Source organism: Chiroxiphia lanceolata, chromosome 1, assembly GCF_009829145.1.
Source record: "Chiroxiphia lanceolata isolate bChiLan1 chromosome 1, bChiLan1.pri, whole genome shotgun sequence".
Classification (NCBI taxonomy): domain Eukaryota; kingdom Metazoa; phylum Chordata; class Aves; order Passeriformes; family Pipridae; genus Chiroxiphia; species Chiroxiphia lanceolata.
This window is the reverse complement of record NC_045637.1, coordinates 94,191,568-94,211,344: the sequence shown is the minus strand read 5'-3', so window position 1 is coordinate 94,211,344 and position 19,777 is coordinate 94,191,568. Positions and strand designations below refer to the sequence as shown.

General features: G+C 36.6%; 1 protein-coding gene across 1 annotated transcript in view; it reads right to left on the bottom strand.

Moving 5' to 3' along the window:
* Nucleotides 1-19,777, bottom strand: part of CDKAL1 (CDK5 regulatory subunit associated protein 1 like 1) — a 409,356-nt gene that overhangs the window by 29,723 nt on the left and 359,856 nt on the right. The window contains 1 exon segment of the mRNA XM_032688042.1: nt 936-1,019. Coding sequence (XP_032543933.1) covers nt 936-1,019 — 84 coding nt within the window.

Genomic DNA, 19,777 nt, shown 5'->3' with positions numbered 1-19,777 from the left:
TGGTGAGACCCCGCTGGAGTCTTGGGTCCTCAGCATAAGAAAGACATGGACACAAGACAGAGCAGTTTCAGAGGAGGGCCACAAAGATGGTCAAAGGACAGGAGCACCCCTCTTATGAGAAAAGGCTGAGAGAGCTGGAGTTGTTCAACTTGGAGTAAAAAATGATCCAAAACCTTATAGCAGCCTTCCAGTACCAAAAGAGAACTTATAAAAAAGAGGAAGAGTGACTTTTTACACTGGCAGATAGGACAAGGGGGAACAATTTTAAACTAAAAGAGATTTAGATTAGATGTTAGGAAGAAAATCTATACTCAGGAGGGTAGTGAGGCACTGGAACAGGTTGCCCAGAAGAGAGAAGTTATGGACACCTCATCCCTGGAAGTATTCCAGGCCAAGCTGGATGGGACTCTGAGCAACCTGGTCTAGAGGGTGGCACCCCTGCCCATGACAGAAGGGTTCAAACTAGATGATCCTCAAGGTCCCTTCCAACCCAAACCATACTATGAATCTATGAGATACAACATATCATGCCAAAGTGGTAATCTAAGGAATTTTCTGACCCTTCTATTGCTACAATTATTTTTTTTTCCAATCAAAATACTTTTCAGAAAGATGTATGGAAACTATCATGACTCAGCTATTCAGAAAACAATGCTTTGGGGTCACAGTAATTAACATTGCTGCAATAATTAACAGCTTCTTAAACCATGCTGTATACTCAAACAGCCACTGTGTATTTCTTAATGTAATTTCAGGTTAATTATATTTACAACACAGAAACAAAATATCTCATAAACAAGTCTTGTTAGTCACATGTTTCCTGGAAAATACTGATTTCTTTCCTTGTTTTTTTGTATCGTAACACACTGTGCTGCTGAGATTATCAGAAAGCAAAGATAAAACAAAAAGATGTTATCTGGTTTATTTAGCTGTACCTGCTCATAGAAAGGATTGTGAGCAACGTAGTAATTGGAGTCAAATGATTCTTCTGTTACCAGAACTCTCTGCCTCTCACCAACCTGGAAAATAGAAAATGAGAGAGATGACTCAGAAAGGAAAAATAATTAATTATGCTGAGAAGAGAACTGCAACTACAAACAAATGCTCTTAGCAGAAATAATCAAATTCTCTGAGGAAATTCTGTGTCAGCAAGAAAGTGGAACAGGAAAAGCTCTACTTTAAACTGTCTAAAACTGACAGGGTTAAAAGTCAAAATTAAGGGCTAGAACTGTGGTGCTATAATGGTTTAACATGAAAATCATGTTCAGAAATATACAATGATTTTTACTTATTAACATGATAAGAAATAAAAATGGCAGATATGCACAGAGTCCATTACATCTTCATCCAACTAATGAAAAAATTGTGCAATGAATTACTCAAAAGGTATATTTTCTTTAAAGGCCCCACTTGTTATTTACAATGCTAGGGCATCTCTTTATCCCTTTTTGGCGATCTCACCAAGCTGTGCTTGCAAGATCACACTGATTTCCATTACAGTGGAGCCAACACTGCATATTACAAGACTCAAGACGAAGAGTTTTTAACAACTCTCAGACACAGCAAAATTATGTAAGGCAAAATGGTGTAAAAAGCCCTTTGTTTAAAATTCCCAACTTCCAAATGCTCCAACACAGTTTAAGGGAAGCACTAGTTTTACATTTAGTTAAATGAAAGATGCCAAGACAAATCATTTGCATTTAGGGGCCAAGTAGACATGAAACTAAATCTGAATTTCCCCAAAGTTCAAAATCTCCCACATAGCACCTTTTGATTTTGTCCATTACTGAGTTGTGTAATGAAAATGCATAGCTTAATTTCTACAAACCTTGAAGACATTTAACTCACATTTTTAGTCTGAGCTCATCTCTATTTTTTTCCATCTAAATGTGCCCTGGATTATTTCCAAACTATCTGACAAATGCATTCTGCAAATTACAAATGTCTAGCAAGTTAAATTTACTCACTGCTTTTATTACTATTTTGAGACTCAAAAAGGTTTCACATTTTACTCCAAAGTTTTAATATCTATGAGTAAAGTTACATTCAAGACCCTTCCCCCTCCCTGAAAGACTTCCACCACATCCTAATGGCAGCTGTTACTTAGAAGTTTTAAAGCCTCCATCATAAGGTTGATGTGAACTAGCAAGAACTTGCAGATCAGATAATAATGTTTTGATTTTTTAAGGTACAAGCAGTAAAAGTAAAAGATAAGATTAGAAGTTTCTCTAACAGTCAATGGCAGAAAACAGAACATTAAGAAATAAGAACAGCAATATCACACCTACATTACAGTATATATATACTGTATATATGCATATATATATATATATACACACACGATACATATATAATTCTGCACTTGCTGAACAGAAAGACTTCATAGAATAACTTTTGCCTTCTCTTCCTTGTGCACATATCTAAATATTCCCAAAGTAAACCCTGGAGAGAAAGGGAGACAGTAAGCACCCAGTTCATTTCCCCCAAGGCAGTTAGAGTTCATTCTCAGGACTGCAAGTGTGGGGTACAGCAGAAGGGGTAAAATCCCTGACTTCCAGACCCAGTAACAGAATCGTAATAGTAGAAAAGATGTATATATTTGCGTACTTTTAAGAGGTGTTTAAGAATTGTTTATAGCACATTTAGAATTTCCATTCATGTTTCTCTGGGAATTCTGCAATTAGACATAACAACAGATACAACATACTCAAATTTTAGTAAAAATTCAGTGTAACCAACAGTGAGGTGGTTTTTTTAAATTATTTTCAAGAAAACAGTTATTCAGTTCAAATACCCAAAGGAGTTTTGCGAAACATGTCAATAAGACACTTGAGATAACGACTCCAATAATAAGATTTCCCCTAAACTGAGAGGTTGTGTTACTTCTATAATATTTGAAACCATAGCTTTTAAAAATCACAACTCAATATCTGCTGTAGCACTAAAGTGCTAAAGTCTCAGATGTCATGAGATATTATGAAAAAGAGGAGGACAAAATAAGCAACATTCACCCTTGGGCAAACATGCTACCACTGAAAAGCACCAAGGCCAATCACCAAGTCACATCCTCACATTACATTCATTATTTACTGATACCAAAACTTAGCAAAACTGGCTCAAAGCAATACTGGGCCTGTAACTCATTTCACAATTGTCTCATGGTTCCCTGGGTCTCTCTTATCACCACATTCTGCCATTATTGCCGCTATGAGTCCTGCCTGTGAGGCAGGCTGAGCTACATGTGTTATCTTCATACTCTCAGATGAAAGAATGGCAACCATATTATTAAAAAAAAAAAAAAAATCAGAGGGAAGAAGAAAAGAACACCTGTGTTAGATCATTTGAGATAAATTGTGGTTTCTTCAGAGACACGTTGCCAGTTTTTCTCATCTTTGCTTCCATGAGCAAAAGAGGTCAGGTCTCCATGCCTCAGTGGGCTAGACTGAGCTTCTGGGCTCAGAATTTCTTGGGAATGGGAGGAAATCAAGAAGATTAAATTTTTAACATAGCATCAGAACTGTGGCATTTAAATTGAGCATTGGAAATGCAGAGGAGCCAAACAGCCTACACCAATTTACAATACACACATACAGACAGACAGGCACACAAGACTAAGATGGCACAATGTAGGGAATACAAGTAAACCCAGTAATTGTTCACTCGATGAAGGTACTGGATTTGTAGCCTTGGCCAAGACCAAACTCACAGAAAGATTCAGCCATTTGCAGACTCTTTTGCCATAACAACAGAAAAGGAAAATTCCATTTAATGAGTTAGGCCATTGAGTATTCATGATCTACAAGACTAATTGGCTACATGCATTTGTAAGACAGAAAATGACTATCTATCCTGCATCCAAGCATAATTAAGAAGAAATGTAAGTACGCAGAATGCAGCTTTGGTACTGAAATTTGTTCAAGAAGTGTTATATGTCATCATTTCTGCAATTATTCCCCTGGGATCTCTAAGTGCCTAAGTTTCACCCCTCTCAAAATTTAAATATGCAGAAACCAGACATGATATCTAATAACAGTCATAATTATAATAACCTTTGATGATTTTTTTCAGGCATGTACCAGCAGAAGTAGTTCAGTATCTTATTTTTATTCCTATTCTTTCATCTGCTTCCACAGGTACGCACGAGTTCCAGCTCTCAGGGAACTACGATTCTGCCAAAGCATCTGGAACTTAGGAAACTCAGCCCTGACATCTCAATTTGGAAAGGTTTCCTATAGAAACATTACTTTTTTTTCTTTATGGATGGCGGTATGAAAATTCTTATGAATGACAGCAAAAAAACTTGCCTGGCAACCTCCCCCATCCCAAGGTGGACTGGTCATATAATTTACACAAAGAGAATTTGTTTTCACCAAAAACAGTGCAACAAGTGCTGCTGGTCGTATCACTTCCTACACTGAAACAGTTACCAGGAAGTTTGTAAATCTCAGAGTTAGCAATGAAATCACTTAGGAACTTTTATTTCATTTTCATTTATCCTACAGGAAATTCTGACATGATAATTCTTTAACTCAGTTTTTCCTTTACCTAAATCATGAAAAGCAGTTTTTCCAGCTGGCTGATTTTATAAAATAATTGAACAGTAAGATATTTCCAAAGTCCTTATTGGCTGCAGTCAAATTAAGTTTCTTTTTTAAACCAAAACTGACTGAATCACCTAAAACACAAGACTGGTTTTCAAACTCTGCAATAGTTTGGTTGCAAAGGACTGTCCCTTTTTTACATGCTTTGACAGAATATTGCTACATAATGTCAACAGTGGCCTGCTGTGATTTACTTAGATAATTTATACCTCTATTTTTTTTTTTTTACTGGATGAAAACTATGATTGCACCAGTTTTGATTTATTGCTTATTACAGTCAGAGTATGTAGCACATGAACTTTTTCATTGTTTTCTTCTCATTCTTTTATCTGAATTTTTTTAGCTTTGTTTGTAAGAGCCTCTGTTTGGCTAAAAAAAAAAATAAATTAATAACCACTGTCTGTCTATACTTCTCCCATAGAAGACAGCACGCTGCACATTTAGCATCTCCATTGATTTAGAGACAATTGCTAAAGCCTCCTTCAGGTTGAATTCAATTCATAGTCGAATTGATGAGCATCTCTCAATTCATGTTGAAGGAGGCTGGCTTGGATTCTGACCCCAATCATTATGGAACATACTTAGTACAAAGCTTGGAAGCCACATAAGAAGTTGCTTTCCTGTATTTGTTATTTAAATACATCATAAAGCAGACAATAAAAAATACAGACTGTCACAATTCACGTGAGTATGTTTTAGCAGATTATTCTGATGTACAGAATATTTCTGGTAAACATGCATACTTTGACCTTTACTAAGTATAGCAAAGTTTAAGCAAAAGTAATTTAGAAAGTGGTCATTCTACATCAGTTTTGGTGTACTTCTCTCCTGATTTTTCAGTTGCAGTCTAATTATTTTAAATATATTTTAATAATTATGGAGATGATGTATTCTTCCCCATAGAGCAGGCAAGAATTGCAGGACCTACTTTTTATGAATCAAGTGAATCCTTCTGTAAATAGAAGCCAAATTTCTTGGAAATTATAATTAAGCATTCTCTAAGTCTTTTATTTATACATTGTAGGTATTTTCTCCTCCCGACAGAGAAGTCTAAGTGCACCACAACCTCCCTGAAAAAAGATGAAGTTCGTAGAAACTTACAAAATGGTCCTGTTTTGATGACACCAGGACACATCTCTTTTCAAATTCTCCTTTGTACTGCTTTGTTCAGCTATGCAGCACTGCTCCTCCAAATTTAGGGTGTATACATACATCCCTTTCTGAAGGTAGTACGGGAGAATGGACTTGTCTCAGAGCTTTTCTACAAAGTTGTTAGGGTTTTAAATGTGGAGACTGGAAAACAGTAATATTAAAATAGTTCAGCTCCTGAGCATGACAATTTTTATGCCAGGATAAAAATACTTTTCAGCATACAGCATAGACAGCTGCCACTTCACTACGGCTTATGTTACAACTGCTGTCCAATTCCAGATGGGTAGGGGCCTCCTTTTTATTATGTTATGTTCAGTGCATAACCCTGTACAGAAATGCAGTAACACAGTGACATGAATATTTAAAATTCTGTATCTTTTACTTCATACAATAATTAATCGGATTAATCTTTATAACATGTGTCTGGCCCATTTTACACCTGAGGAAAGAAACAGAGAACCTGACCACTACAGTGCTGTAAAGTAAACAGCAGATTTCACCTTATGGGTTTCAGATATTCCTACTTCCTCCTCCCAGACCTAGACACTGCTACCTCAGTCCTACAACACCACTGACCAGCAACAAGACCAAAATTCTCAATCTCTTACGTATATTACAGAGCTATGGATGCTCTTAAAATAAATGTGTTAATTGACAGTGGATGTTACTGGTCCCGCTATACACATCAGACTGTTTTGTACTTATGTCCAATGCGCTAAATTTTACCATTTCACACTTGCTATGAGTCAGTGTTTTTCCCTTACTTACACTGCTCAGTTTTTTTGCAGCCTTGGAAACAGCATTGGGTGGTCATCTTCACACACAGGGAAGCACTTAGCTCTTAACTAGTGAACTCTAGAATCCCAAGTGAAAAGCAGACAATCTTCATCAAGGTGTCTCATTTCACTGACAACCAATACAGCTTTGTTAAACCACGAATATTAAACTGCCCATCTTTAAACAAAGCTGCCAAAATTTTACTTCAAAAGGATTGTGTGAAATGTTTGATTTATAAAATGTCCAAGCAAATGGTCTTTTTTTTGTTTTGTTTTAGGCACACTTGCTTCAGACACGCTGCTCTTTCCACAGCATCATTCAAAATTCAGAACGGACACAGGCAACAGATGCCCACAGGACAAACTCTTTCAACCATTTTCCAGGCTGGCTTGAGACTGTGCAAGCAGGAAAGAAGGATTAGATATAAATTAAAAGACAGCCAGCTCTGATAGCACACAATCAGCATAACAAAAAAGTGTCTCAGGCCTTCAGCAGCAGGCAATGCAGCTCATTAAAAGCAAGTGAACCCCTTCTCTTCGGACCCCTTATGAATTTGTTGGCATAGCTATGGGGGAGGGAAAAGGTAGGGAGAGAAGGAGGCGAGAGATAGAAGTAGACTGCTTCTGCTGTCTTGGCCCATTGCTCACGCTTCAGGGTAAATAGATCCTTTCTATTACTGTGCACCTGCATCTGACTGCTTCATTTTGATTTGGTCTCCTGCTGTGAAAATGTAGCTTCTCCCAGCACATACAAACTCTGCCATGCAGCTCAGATGAAAATTATATTCCGAGATGTGAGCGGTGACCTAAAAATGACAACTGGTCCTCAAAATATCTGATTCCTTTTAAATTCTGTAAGTTTGTATTTTGCTTGTCTCTTCATTGCCTAGAAAAGGGGTAATAAAAGCAGTATTTTGACAACTCTGTCATACTACTGGTCTAAATTTCATTGACTGTGTACAATACTATAAAACGAAAATAAGTTTTCTGAAATGGGAGATATATTTCACCCCAAAAGCAGTCTCTCTCATTTGGATCTTTCTGTTGTAAACATGGGCTTAAGCAGTAAAAGGATGAGATGTCAGAATCTGGTTTTATTCTGGATCCTGCACAACGTTGCTAAGGCACTCTGTCTGTTTTCTTGTGGTCTCTGACACACTGTTTCCACACATGCAAAATCCAATTCTGATTATTACACAGAGTAGTGACCACAAAGATGGGGAAGTTGCTACAGTAATATAAAATACTCTACGCAGAACCGGTATTTGAAACTATCACATAGCATGAGCCCTCAAGCAACTGCCTTAATGTAATTCTGGTAAAAGCCTCTCCCCTTGTTTTTTCAGATGATTTTACAATCCCCATAAAACTGTTGCAAATACCTACAGAAAAAGTCCAAACGAAAAGATCAGCTCAAAATAGGAACAAGAAACATCTGAGAAGGCAAAATAGGTTTAAGGTCTTCCTTTCATACCCAAAATATTCCACAAACAAAACAAAAAACTAGACAAAGAGTCTTCCCCTAAGGAAACTTGACATTTAAAATATAAATATGGGAAAGCATACTATCAATGCTGATCTTTTAGAATGGAGGATGGCATTTAGGAGAATATTTTAAAAATATTTTCAGCTTCCAGTCAATTTGGCAATCAGATGGATTATGGTGTAACGAGTAAACAAATATTTAGGTTCTTTAAATTTTATTGGTGTTTTTTTTCCTAACAAGCTAAGCCTGTGGTGAAGGTGAGGTGACCAAGCTTAAAACCATGATGGTCTTTGTTAGGGAAGGCCATGCTTTACGCTTCTTCTGTGAAATTATTTAAAATTACTTAAGATTGGGTGTTTTTGTTGGAAGCAATTCCTTAAGATACACTGCATATTTCCAAGTGATTTAAGCACAATATGAAGTGGCAGTTGCTAAGGCAACAATATGCAATTCTTGTTTCAGTGATCTCTTTTAACAGCTGCATAAGCCTAGACAAGTATCAGTTATATGAGAATTTATAAATCATCTTGGTAAATACCCTATCAAATAACTCCTCCAGAAATTGCTTTAGGAACTTGCAATACCAAACTGTTTATTCAGACTAAAGTCTTGTCTACACTACGGAAATAAAACTGCTCACCAGTGGCTCTGTCAGAAGGGTGCTGATGTAGCACAGACCGATCTAATACTGTGTTCAGCATCCCCAGCTGTTGGAGAGAATTGCCAGTAATAACAAAAGGCCCTAACGTAAGTGTCACTCCACTAAATTGCAGGCAGAACCGCACTTTGCTTCCTCACAGACAAAATAAAGCAGGAAAAAGTTAGGGATAGATGGAAATACTGCATTGAAGAACACAGGTGACAAAATGAACACAGCACTAATACAAATCAACAGTCAGTACTGTCTTCCCTGACATGATACTGGAATCCCCACAGTAAGACTGGGTGCTCCTAGAATACATCTACAGCCTGATATTTTTTTAATCAAATACACCAAAAAGACTGCTCCAAAAAGCTGAGCTTCTCTCCAAAATATCACTACAATTTTTCTCACCCTACAAGTGAGGCCAGTCTTCTCTGTTCATCTCATCTGAGAACAAAGGGAGAGCAGATGGGATAAAACAGAAAAAACAAAGGTCCAAAATGACCCTGATATGCAAAGCCAAACCCGACTCTACCCCCAAATTCACTAAAAGCTGTGTTAATACATTTAACAACACACAAAATATGTAACATAACATTGTTGCAAGGTAATTAACTTAGAACACAAAATGGTGGCACTTACAGACAGAGTTCAAAAAAAAGGTATAAATATGTATCAGCTTTCTTTTCAAAAGAATAATAAAACTCCTTTTGCATACATGAATCACAGGCTACTAAAAAAAGCAACTGAATATCGTCAGAAGCTGATAATGTTAATGAGGATAGGATAATGATATTATTTTATTTTGAAGGTAGACGCTATATGATCAAATATTGCACACTTCAGGGGGTTACTTCAATCTAAGGAAAGGTAAGACCTTAGAACTGCTGACACTTCCAGCGGCATAGTGCTGAATGACAAATAACATCAAGGGCTTACAGAGGGAACAAAGTGAATGATTCATTAAAGAGTGATAAACGTAGTGTGACTTTATGTTGTTTAGAATGTAATAGTCACTACTGTCAAACTAGTTGCAATGCATTTTACTATTTTTAAACTATATGCCAATCATATGCATCTGAAAAAAGTAAGTAAAAGAAACACCTCTTCATTAGCATACTAGAATAATAATTCTAACTAATTTTTTATTATCCATTAAAGGAAGTAAAGAGAAATCAGTTCAAGAAAATTGTAAGATAAATCACCTCTGTTCTAGAAAAAAAAGAAAAACATTACTACTATGGACTAAGTTTTTAGTTTTTGTTTCTTCTCCATAACCTACTCAATTCTCAAGGGTAAGCATAAAGTTATCACAGAAACCTCTATTGTGTGCTTTTGTATATTCCTTAGCATATACATATACCTTTTGCATGACATTAGAAGGAAATATGTCAAATTAAAGGCTTCACTACTTTGTAAATTCTTTTCAACACCTATACCACTGTGTGCAACCTTCTTCTCTTTAAAAAAGTCCTTACGTAGCCCAGGCAGTAAGAAGTTCTTAAAAGCTGGAAGAACACTAGGGATTTTTACAATCTTTCAAACTAAGCAGACTTTCTTGTAGTTGGATTTTAATGAGACAAAAAGAGAAACCAGCTGTACAATTTAACTGCAAGTGAGATGGGTCAACAAGAAATATGCTAGTTTCTAACACAGATGTTAAGGCCAAATTATAAACTCCTTTAATAAAAAAAATTACAGCTGATGTCAAATATTTTGGCTACATTTCTGTGCATATCACATCACTAATCAGACTATTATATTCTCACCTAGTAGGTTTCCAGTTCCACACCAAGTGTACCAGTTACATTATCAGTAAAACCAGCAAAACAGTTGGACATATACACTAAACAATACAATGCCTAACAGGCCTGAAACTTCTTACAGTGCAAAGTCTTTCCTAACAGATTAGTACTAGGAAAATAATGATTGTTCAGCAATTGCATGACAGATCTTTTTAACCCTCTCTGTGGGTATGGCAAGAGGGATAATATAAGAGAATATGAAAATGGGGATTCAGAGGGAGTTTTACACATTGTTCAGCAGTCTTGGACAGTCAAGAAAGGAGTGCTCCTGCCTGTCTTTATGATCTTTGCTGACCATTCACAAAGGAGGTTGTAAAACAGGGCCTCAGGAATAAAGAATCTTCTTAAGCCTCTGTGACAAAAGCCTGCACATACAAATAGAATGTGTCATGTAAATACCACAATTCTTCAAGGGAAAAATATTTCAAAATTCTATTTATGGTCATTCCCTTTTGTAAGTAATCTGCAATTAATCCCAGTCAGAACGCAACATAAAATCAGAGGCACAGGAAGTAAATCACCTTTCATTAAGAGAAATGTATTAATGAATGTGGCACACTAGGCAGAAATCACTGTTGCATTCCCATAACTGCTGTAAATCCTGTATTCTAATGTTCTCAAAGCCAGACTTATGAATGTACCAGAATTATGTGGAAATACTTGTGAGAAAAGTTCATCCATTTGTTTTTGCTGATGCCATCAATCAATTTGGATAATATCAAAAGGTCAGTAGTATGCAACATTTTATTTTCCTACCCTGACATTTTTCTCTTCTGTTTCCAGCTTTCAGAGTATTATTTTACCCATACCTGACTGGAATGAAAGTAAACAACATTCCCACTCCTGAGAAGAACTCTCTAAAAACTCAAGACTTCTCCTAGCTTCTTTCCTCCTTCTGCCTCCATCTTACTGATTTGCCCAACATGTTATTATACTTTTCCACCACGCCTGGCCTAAGACAATTGTTCTTTTTATTTTCCCTGAAAATTGCTCTGCTCCTGAAGGGACTCTGTGAACGAGTTTCATGTATGGAAGAGGAAGCACAAACCACTGTTTTAGTTTCATCCACACTGAGATGCTCCAAACATGGAGAAGGAAAACTGATGCCTCCATGAAAAAAAATGAAACTTACTGTTGTCCACTTTTAGAATCTACGCCCCTTTCCCCTTTTACACCTCTCTCTCTATTGTACACCAGTAAAGGTAACAAAACAATAAGCTGCCAGTTTTCAAAGGCAAAACACCAGTAATTAACTAAAAATTGCCTTTTAAACAACTGAGATGGGGCACAAAATGAGACAGGCCCAGATCTTTTTAGTCCTTCTTAGACTTTAACAGCTAGCTACGAATTCTCCAAAAAGAATTCTGGATCAAAATCAGCCTTACATCATTTGCGTTTTATCTCTACGTCAGAAACAGCAAGAAGAGCATAAACTACTTTCTGTGAGGTAAATACACAAAACAGGTATGAAAGATAGGAGAACAGAATAGTATTTAGATTTTACACTGTTTCGTGCCATTATGAAGACTAAGGTGCTTGGCACAATACCTATAGCTGGGTTCATCAGCGGTACTGGTGAACAGGTCCGGGCTGATGCAAGCTTTGTACTACACAAACAAAAAAGATTGTCAAGAGCACCAACACAGGGTCTAGAGTTTTATTATAGTATACCATAATGAGAAATAAATGAGAATGAAGTTTACTGCCCAAAAATAAGAAGGCTCTTGGTTAAAAAAATTTAGGACTGTTCCTTTCTCCAAAATGATGTGGTAGAAATGGCACCACAATTCACCACATTAAAAACCATCATATCTTCACATAAACTAGATATTTTCATCAGTTCTAGCTACCAAACTTTTAACCGGTATCTCCTGCATCAAAGTGACTCTCCACATATTTGCACTTTCGTCCTACCATCTTTCCTTGCTAATACGGTAAAAAACGATACCTCAGGTTCACTCAGGATTCTCAAGCTCTAGAAACTTGACAAGGATTACAGTAAAGATAGGGATTCATGACGGGAAACTGCGCACAAATTTAATTGAGAATTACTAGAAATCTTTTCCAAATATTTAAATAATATTTAAATGGTGATAACAGAACTGAGCAACACAAAGGCTTTGCACAAGTTTTGTAGAATTAAAGGGCACCGCCCTCATCACAACCATCAGTTAGTTCAGCAAACCATGTAACAGCGCCAGTTTCAGACGCAACGGCAACACATTTCCATGTTGTTAGGGATATGGTAAATTTACATTTTTGGAGACCAACGAACAGATCTTAAATTTCAATATTCTCAGAAGCAACGTGATTGACCTTGAGAATTCTCACACTGTTTCTACCACTCAGGGGCACGCTCAGGGCTGGTGCCTATTCCAGACTGTTTTCAGTGAGTTAGGTCGGGGGCCTACAGCAAGAGGCTGTCATAGCATGGGACAGGATTTCTGTGGCGAAGTGGTGAGAAGAAACCATGCCATACTTTAGAAACCATTGCAACAAACCTGTGAAAGCAGTTGTTGCCTACTACCGCAGTACAGGTTAGCGTTTTGGAACTTTGATCCATTTCATGCAATTAGGGCAGGATCACATTTTTCCCTAGCTCTCCTGTTTGCTGCATTGTTATTTAAATGTATTACATAGTACATGTTATTGCATAGTATATAGAATTCTAGGTGAGTATAAATCATAAAATAGATACCTAGCAACTGTTAATATATTTGGTTCAAAACCTATTATTACATGAAAAGAGTCTCCTTGTCTAAAGAAGTCACGGAATAACAATTTTTGTCTGAGCAAAGAGAAACTCTACAACATCTTAACTGTGAATATCAGCAGCTTCATCATTAAGTCAACATGAAGTTGAGCATATTATTAGATTGTTTTTTAGTTTTCAAGATCATAAATTAAAGCATGTTACAGACATGTCTTCCAAAAAAGCCCTGCCATTTTATATAGTGAATTTTGCTATGTTCCATCATGCTTGAAAGCCAGTAGAAAGAGTAGAGCTTTTGCTATATTTTTTGAGGAATACTGTTAAACTTAATCTCTGAAGAGTGCTTCTGATAAAGGAAATATTTTCCCTTTTACTTGTTCTATTTAATAAAGGACAGAATTTCTTCAGGTAGTATGAGATAACTAGCCCCATTTGTATTTGAAGGACTTTGAAAATACAATTTCTAACTTTTGTCATAAAAATTCTGACCATTTAATAAATTTGTCCAACATTTTTCCAAATAAATTCCTTTAAGCTATAATGCGGTACGATAAGCCAGAGCATGTGCCACAAATGATCTGATGGGCAAAGAAAATGCCCCCAAACCAAAAATTCATTCTATGTTTGTCCCAGGTCTGTTTCCCTTTATCAAGGCCAGATGGCAAGGCAGGAAATATAAAGGCTCATGACTGCCAGTACCTTGCAATCCTCACACAACAGAAGCCTGACCACTGAAGTACAGTATTTATGAATGACATTAACAAATGGGATTGATTAAAAGAAAACAAGGACTTCATAAAGAGGCAAGGAAGATGAGGGGCCCTAGTAAGTCATGTAATCTACTCTGTCATATAAAGAGCCCATTGCTAAGAAAGGGCCTAACTCACAGGTTTCCCTATTTAGATGGTTGCTATTGGTAATAATTGCTCACAGTTGATATTCCCTCTGCTCCAGGGTTGAAGAAGAGGTAATGCCTCACTTTCTAGGAAATTATTCATGACCCAGCTTCAGTGAAGAAGAGGTTAGCCTCTCAGAGAGGCTGAGATGAGTTATATGATCCAAACTCAAGAGAGCATGAAATAAATGCAGAACCTGGGAGAGAGGATATGCCATTTCATTTACACAAAGAGAAAGGAGATTGAACGAGGAAAGAAGTCAGTAACAGAAAATCTGTTTATGAAAGAAGCGGATCAAGTAGAACAGAGTATCTGGAAGGGCTTTTTGCAAAATACAGATCAAATAGCATTATCTGCTCATACTTCAGGCTTCTCATGCATCAAGTATAAATTATTGCATGGAAGAGAACATGCTTTCAGAATCTGTTTATTGAAGAGAGTCAGGCAAAGAGTTTGCTGCACTGCTCTCAGAGAGAATCAGCTTTAGGCCTTGTCACATCAATGATTTATAGGGTGACACTAGGGAAATCAATTAAGCTCTCTACGTGCCCCAGTTTTCCCATCTGTAGTATAGGGGCAAGCCGTTATTCAAGGAGAGTGCTTTCCCATTTTATAGCCTTTCTTCTTGTGTTTGGGTGTTCATTATTTTGCTAGTTTCTATACTAGCAAAAATATTAGTCTTATATGAATGTGGTTTTTATTTTAGCATTAGACTATAGCTGTTCTTCCTTCATTTTAACTGTTCTGTTTTTATATAACTTCATAAGTACTTCTAGAATTTCAGCAGCAAGATCAAAAGCATGGTATACAATGTGAAGGGAACATATATTTTTCCTAGAACACAGATCCTTCCAGAAGCTATTAAAGGAATCTCATGGTAGGCATAGATAGAAAATCCAAAGATAATGAAGTCAGGCAACTGTGGAAAACTGCCATTTGTTTCCACTTTAAATTGTTTAACAGTTTTGCAGCTATTTAGCACTTCAACATTTAATGATTCTTCGAAAAAAACTTCACAGAAAAAAATAATTGACAGAATACAGTCTAATCCTCTCAGGCATCTTGGAAAAAAAACATATAGTTGTCCTTGGGCTACTTGTTTCATAGATTTTTCTTTGTTCTCTGGTGTCCACAGAGCAAGAAATTCACAAGTCAGCAGCAACATCTAAATAAACACCTTGCTTGGGTTTTAGAATGGAAAAGAAAACTCAGTCTGGGACAGTAGTACTCTTTATATTCCTACACAGAGACATAAAATACACAGGCCACAGTTGCCTTCATTTTTATAATACACCGCTTAAAAAATGGGGTGAAGGAGGGGAAAAAAAAAAGCAAAGTAGTTCAGGAGCACAAAGATCTAATTATTTATGAATGACTGTCAGGAGGACTTATATTTATACAATGCTTTTGCCTGTACTAGGAAATTTACCCTTTTGCCTGTAGAGGTAATAATACATTCAACTTGTAAAGTGGGAAGAAAACAGCTAAGGAAATGTTTTAAAACAGAGTTTCTGCTTCAGCATCAAATACTGCAGTCTCTTCTTAGGAGGAAGTCAGTGCGAATGAGATTGGCAGATACAGTAATAAGGATTTTTTCAGCCCCTGCCACCTGAGCCCTCTCTTACACTGTGACTTGTATGAAAAATAATGATATAACTGCAGGTCCAGTTATAACAGTCTGACTCCAGCCCTTCCACGGTTTTGAAATTCTCCAGCAGGCAGCAAAATTTCAACTGGGTTCTTCAATTATTGGAGGACTGGGAGATTAATTTAATGTGTTTAGATACTTGTCTTGCCATTGCAAATGTAATCTTCTTACTCAAGACACACCAGCTGCCTTGGGCATTAGAAAGAAAATTATTATTCTGCTACGGATGGAATGGTGCATAGGACATTGGCTGAAAATAAAGAGAAATGATGGTAAAGCAAACATCAGTTTGTGGTTACATTGAATCCTCGGCAAATGGCAGATGACTCTGAACTGGCAAATCCTTTTATCGTTGCAGTTTTTACAGTAATCTCAAATCTCTCCTTTATCTGCTTGTTTTTTTGGCTTGTTTAACACAGAGACTGATGATCAGTGAAGCAAAAGATTTAGTTTAAAGGTGTCAGCTAATATCTACAACAGAACTGCCACTGCTCTTCAAACTGGCTTTACAGATAAGAGCTGGCTGCTCACTGGGTGGCCACAACAATATTATTTGAGAAAATATCTTAAGGTGTTCATATTGGCAACTGGGCTACAGTGCACCATTCACGTGTCCAGAAATGTTATCTAAAGTCACTGAGAGGTTACCAGTAAATATGTATGCTTTGTATACAAGATACTATTTCAGGAGAACACTGTGGTTGGGTGCTCTGATTTAAGCAACCCAAGTCGAGTCATCTCATGGAGCGGCCTATTTTTTTTTTTCTTGTTTTGTTCTTAACAAATAATTCTTTTAGCTTTGTTGAATATAAGGTAGCTTCTGTTTTTAATCCCATTGCATTATATTTTAAAAGAGAACACATCTCTGTAGGCTTCCATTCAGTTGATTCAGTCCTCTTGACGCTAGCCCTTCTTCCACAGATTGCTCTTTACACAAACTGCACTGCCTCCTCCTCGGACAAAGCATTCCAAAAAGTTGCTGCAGCTCATTCAGTCAGTGCAGTTTTATATATAAAAGCAACAGAGTAAATTATAAACAAAAGAAAGCTAGTCCTGAGTATAATCTGGAGACCTGAAGGATGACAGTCCGTGGCTCTGGTTTCTGGTTACAGTGACACTGTATTATATTTCTGATTGCTCCAGCTGAGCACTCGCTGCTCAAAGATCCATGCTAAAAGTCACTAAATCTCTCTGAACTCACTGTTACATGAAACTCTGAAAGTACTGTATTACTGTTCACGCATGTGCGTGTGTTACTGAAATAACAGACCACACAGTAAAACTGAGTTCACTTTAGCCATTTAAGTTTGAATAACATTTCTGTCATTTAGGATAAGATGGGATAAGAAATCTCATGTAACAACAGTCAATGTTTTCACAAAACTAGTCTGAATCGAGATCAAAGAAGCACCTACTTGTTTTCACTCCTCTCATGGTTTGAAACTGATTTCTATTTCTTGTGCATGTGCTTGAGGCAGTTAAAAATAAATGATCAGTTTAAACAAACTTTGGAAAGAAAAACAGATAGAAAGGCGGACTCTGTTCAGAACTTCAGTGTATTCCAAGGAGAATTTCAGAGACTGCACAGTAAAGCCCCATAATTTAAATTAATTTTAATTTTATGATAGACTGATGCAACCTTCCAGAGAATTATTTTCTTTAAAGATCATATTCGTTTTAAAGGTGTATGACACACAAGGGAAAATGGATAGTGAGAACAAAATTCTCACTAGGAAATACTAAGATTAGAGTAAGAAGACTTGTGTCTTTCAATACTTTACATTGTATACACCTGACATTTGGATTACATAATAAATACTCATCAGTTTAATCAAAAGGGATCTATTTTAAAACAGGAAGACGTTCTATACAATTCTTAAATTATTTGGTTTGAAGAATCTAAGATTTCTCAGTACAAGTGTCCCAGAGCTGCACATAAGCTGTACATATGGATGCAATAGCAATAAATCAGACACAAAAATGTAACACTTGAAAGTAGACAGATTGCTTCTTTACAAAATGTAATACCACATATTTCCCTGCTTTCCTAGAATTACACTGACAACTCAAAACTTTTAGAATTATGGGTTTCACACCTTGAACACATGCCACAGAAGGCTGAGGGAGGCACTGCACACAATTTACTATATAAGATGGAAACCTAAACATTTGCTTGCATCATATATAAAAGAAACACATGTACAGTAGATCCATCTGACATTTTCACATGTATTTCAAAAGATCTCTTCAACTTCCTCATGATTTCAGTCTACATTTAGTTCATTACTAAGTCCTGCAATTGCTGAACTAAAATTAATCAGAATCCCACTTACTTTCTGAAGAGCACTCAAAAGTCTATGATTTTAAATTAATTTATGCAAAGAGAAAAGCTCTTGTCTTTGTAAGTATAATTCTAAGCCATATAAATCAAAAGTAAAGCTTTAAACCCATAATGACCCCTTTTCCATCCAGTCTTAAATGGAATAATTAAGCAATAACTTCCATTCCATCTAAGTACATGCAGCAGTGATGGGTGTCTGCTTGCTGACTAAACCCTGAAGCATTTAATTGACCTAGGGGAGCTGATTATTGCAAGTACAGTCATATGGCATAGAAGCTATCTACTTTTTACTAGAAGAAATCTTTCAAAGTAATTAATAATTGTGGTAATTTAAAAAGATTATGCATAACTGTGCACTATGAAGAGACTTAAGCTGTAGTCAGCAAGCCTGCTACCGATTTTTAAAGATAATAATATCTGTAGGTGTACTCATCTGGGTTGTAAATTTGACTCTTCAGAGTAATAGAACAAAAATGAGTCACTGGCCAAGGGCTCAGTTCAGAACTCATGAATTATCCCTGGATTTTCCAGGAGAGACTGACAGTAAGGCATCCCTCACTGACTTCGCTACAATCTGATATTTGCTATTTATATCCTTGCAGCAGCATTATGAAATCTCCTAGGTAAATGAAATTCATACAATTGCAAACAGAATGCATGCTGTTTCAGATACCCTCCATAGTTGCATAGAAGAAGAGACCGGTATTAGAAAAGGCAATCTTCTTGAAACATGTGTTCAAAAGTAATGAGACTGCTGAGCATACAGAGAAATTACAGTCGCTACAGATAATGCAATATACATGTACTTTCTTTGGCCAACCTGCACTGCAGACTCAAAAAGGATATAAAATTGCTAGAGGAAAAAAAAACCTGAAAAAAACCCTTCTACTAGAAAGTCACGGTGTGTGACAAAAAAGGATTTAGAAGACATTTGTTTGGAAGTTCCCTTCTGTCTAGAGAATAGCAAAAGAAATTAATTTTAAGTAGTGTCCATTGCTTGCTTTTAATAGATACTGTCTCTGGAGTACTGGAATCAAAAGCAGATGAATGTTTTCTTAGCATCTCAAAGCTCAGGTGATATTGAAATCCTTCTCAGCTCAACTTTTTAAAATAACTAAGAAAAATTATAAAATGTAAATACTCAGTCACAATCATGGAGTACTTAGTATATTAGAAAATGAATACTACTTGGTTTTCTACCTAATGATCCACCTAAAAAAATTACGAGATCCTAAAATATCTTGGAAGAGAGGAGAAAACTTGGTAGTAATTTGCACAAGAAAAGCAAGCTGTTCCTATCAAACAGTTTCCTCTAAACAAAACTTTTCTCATCAAATAGTTGAAAAAGACGCAAAGGTCGTTGAAAACCCAGTTCAGCTGTCCTCAAGGGATTGTCTCACCCTTGTCACCAAGGCAGACCTTCAGATGGAAGTTGATCATCTCAAGCAGCTTCTTAACAGATAACATTGACCACACGGACCTGGTGGAATTCAGATTATCAGATCTCCTACCTTACAAAAATGAGCATGCTCAATTAGAAAAAAAACCCAAACAGCTTAACAGCCAATTGTTTTTTTTTTATTAAAGACTGGGATGTGGGAAGGAGGGGTATGGTAGGTTTGTGTGGTGTTGTTTTGCTGTTAGATTTTTTAAACAGCTGTCAAAACTTGGGGGATAAGAAAAAAGTCGTAAGTACAATAAACACTCCTTGGTAAA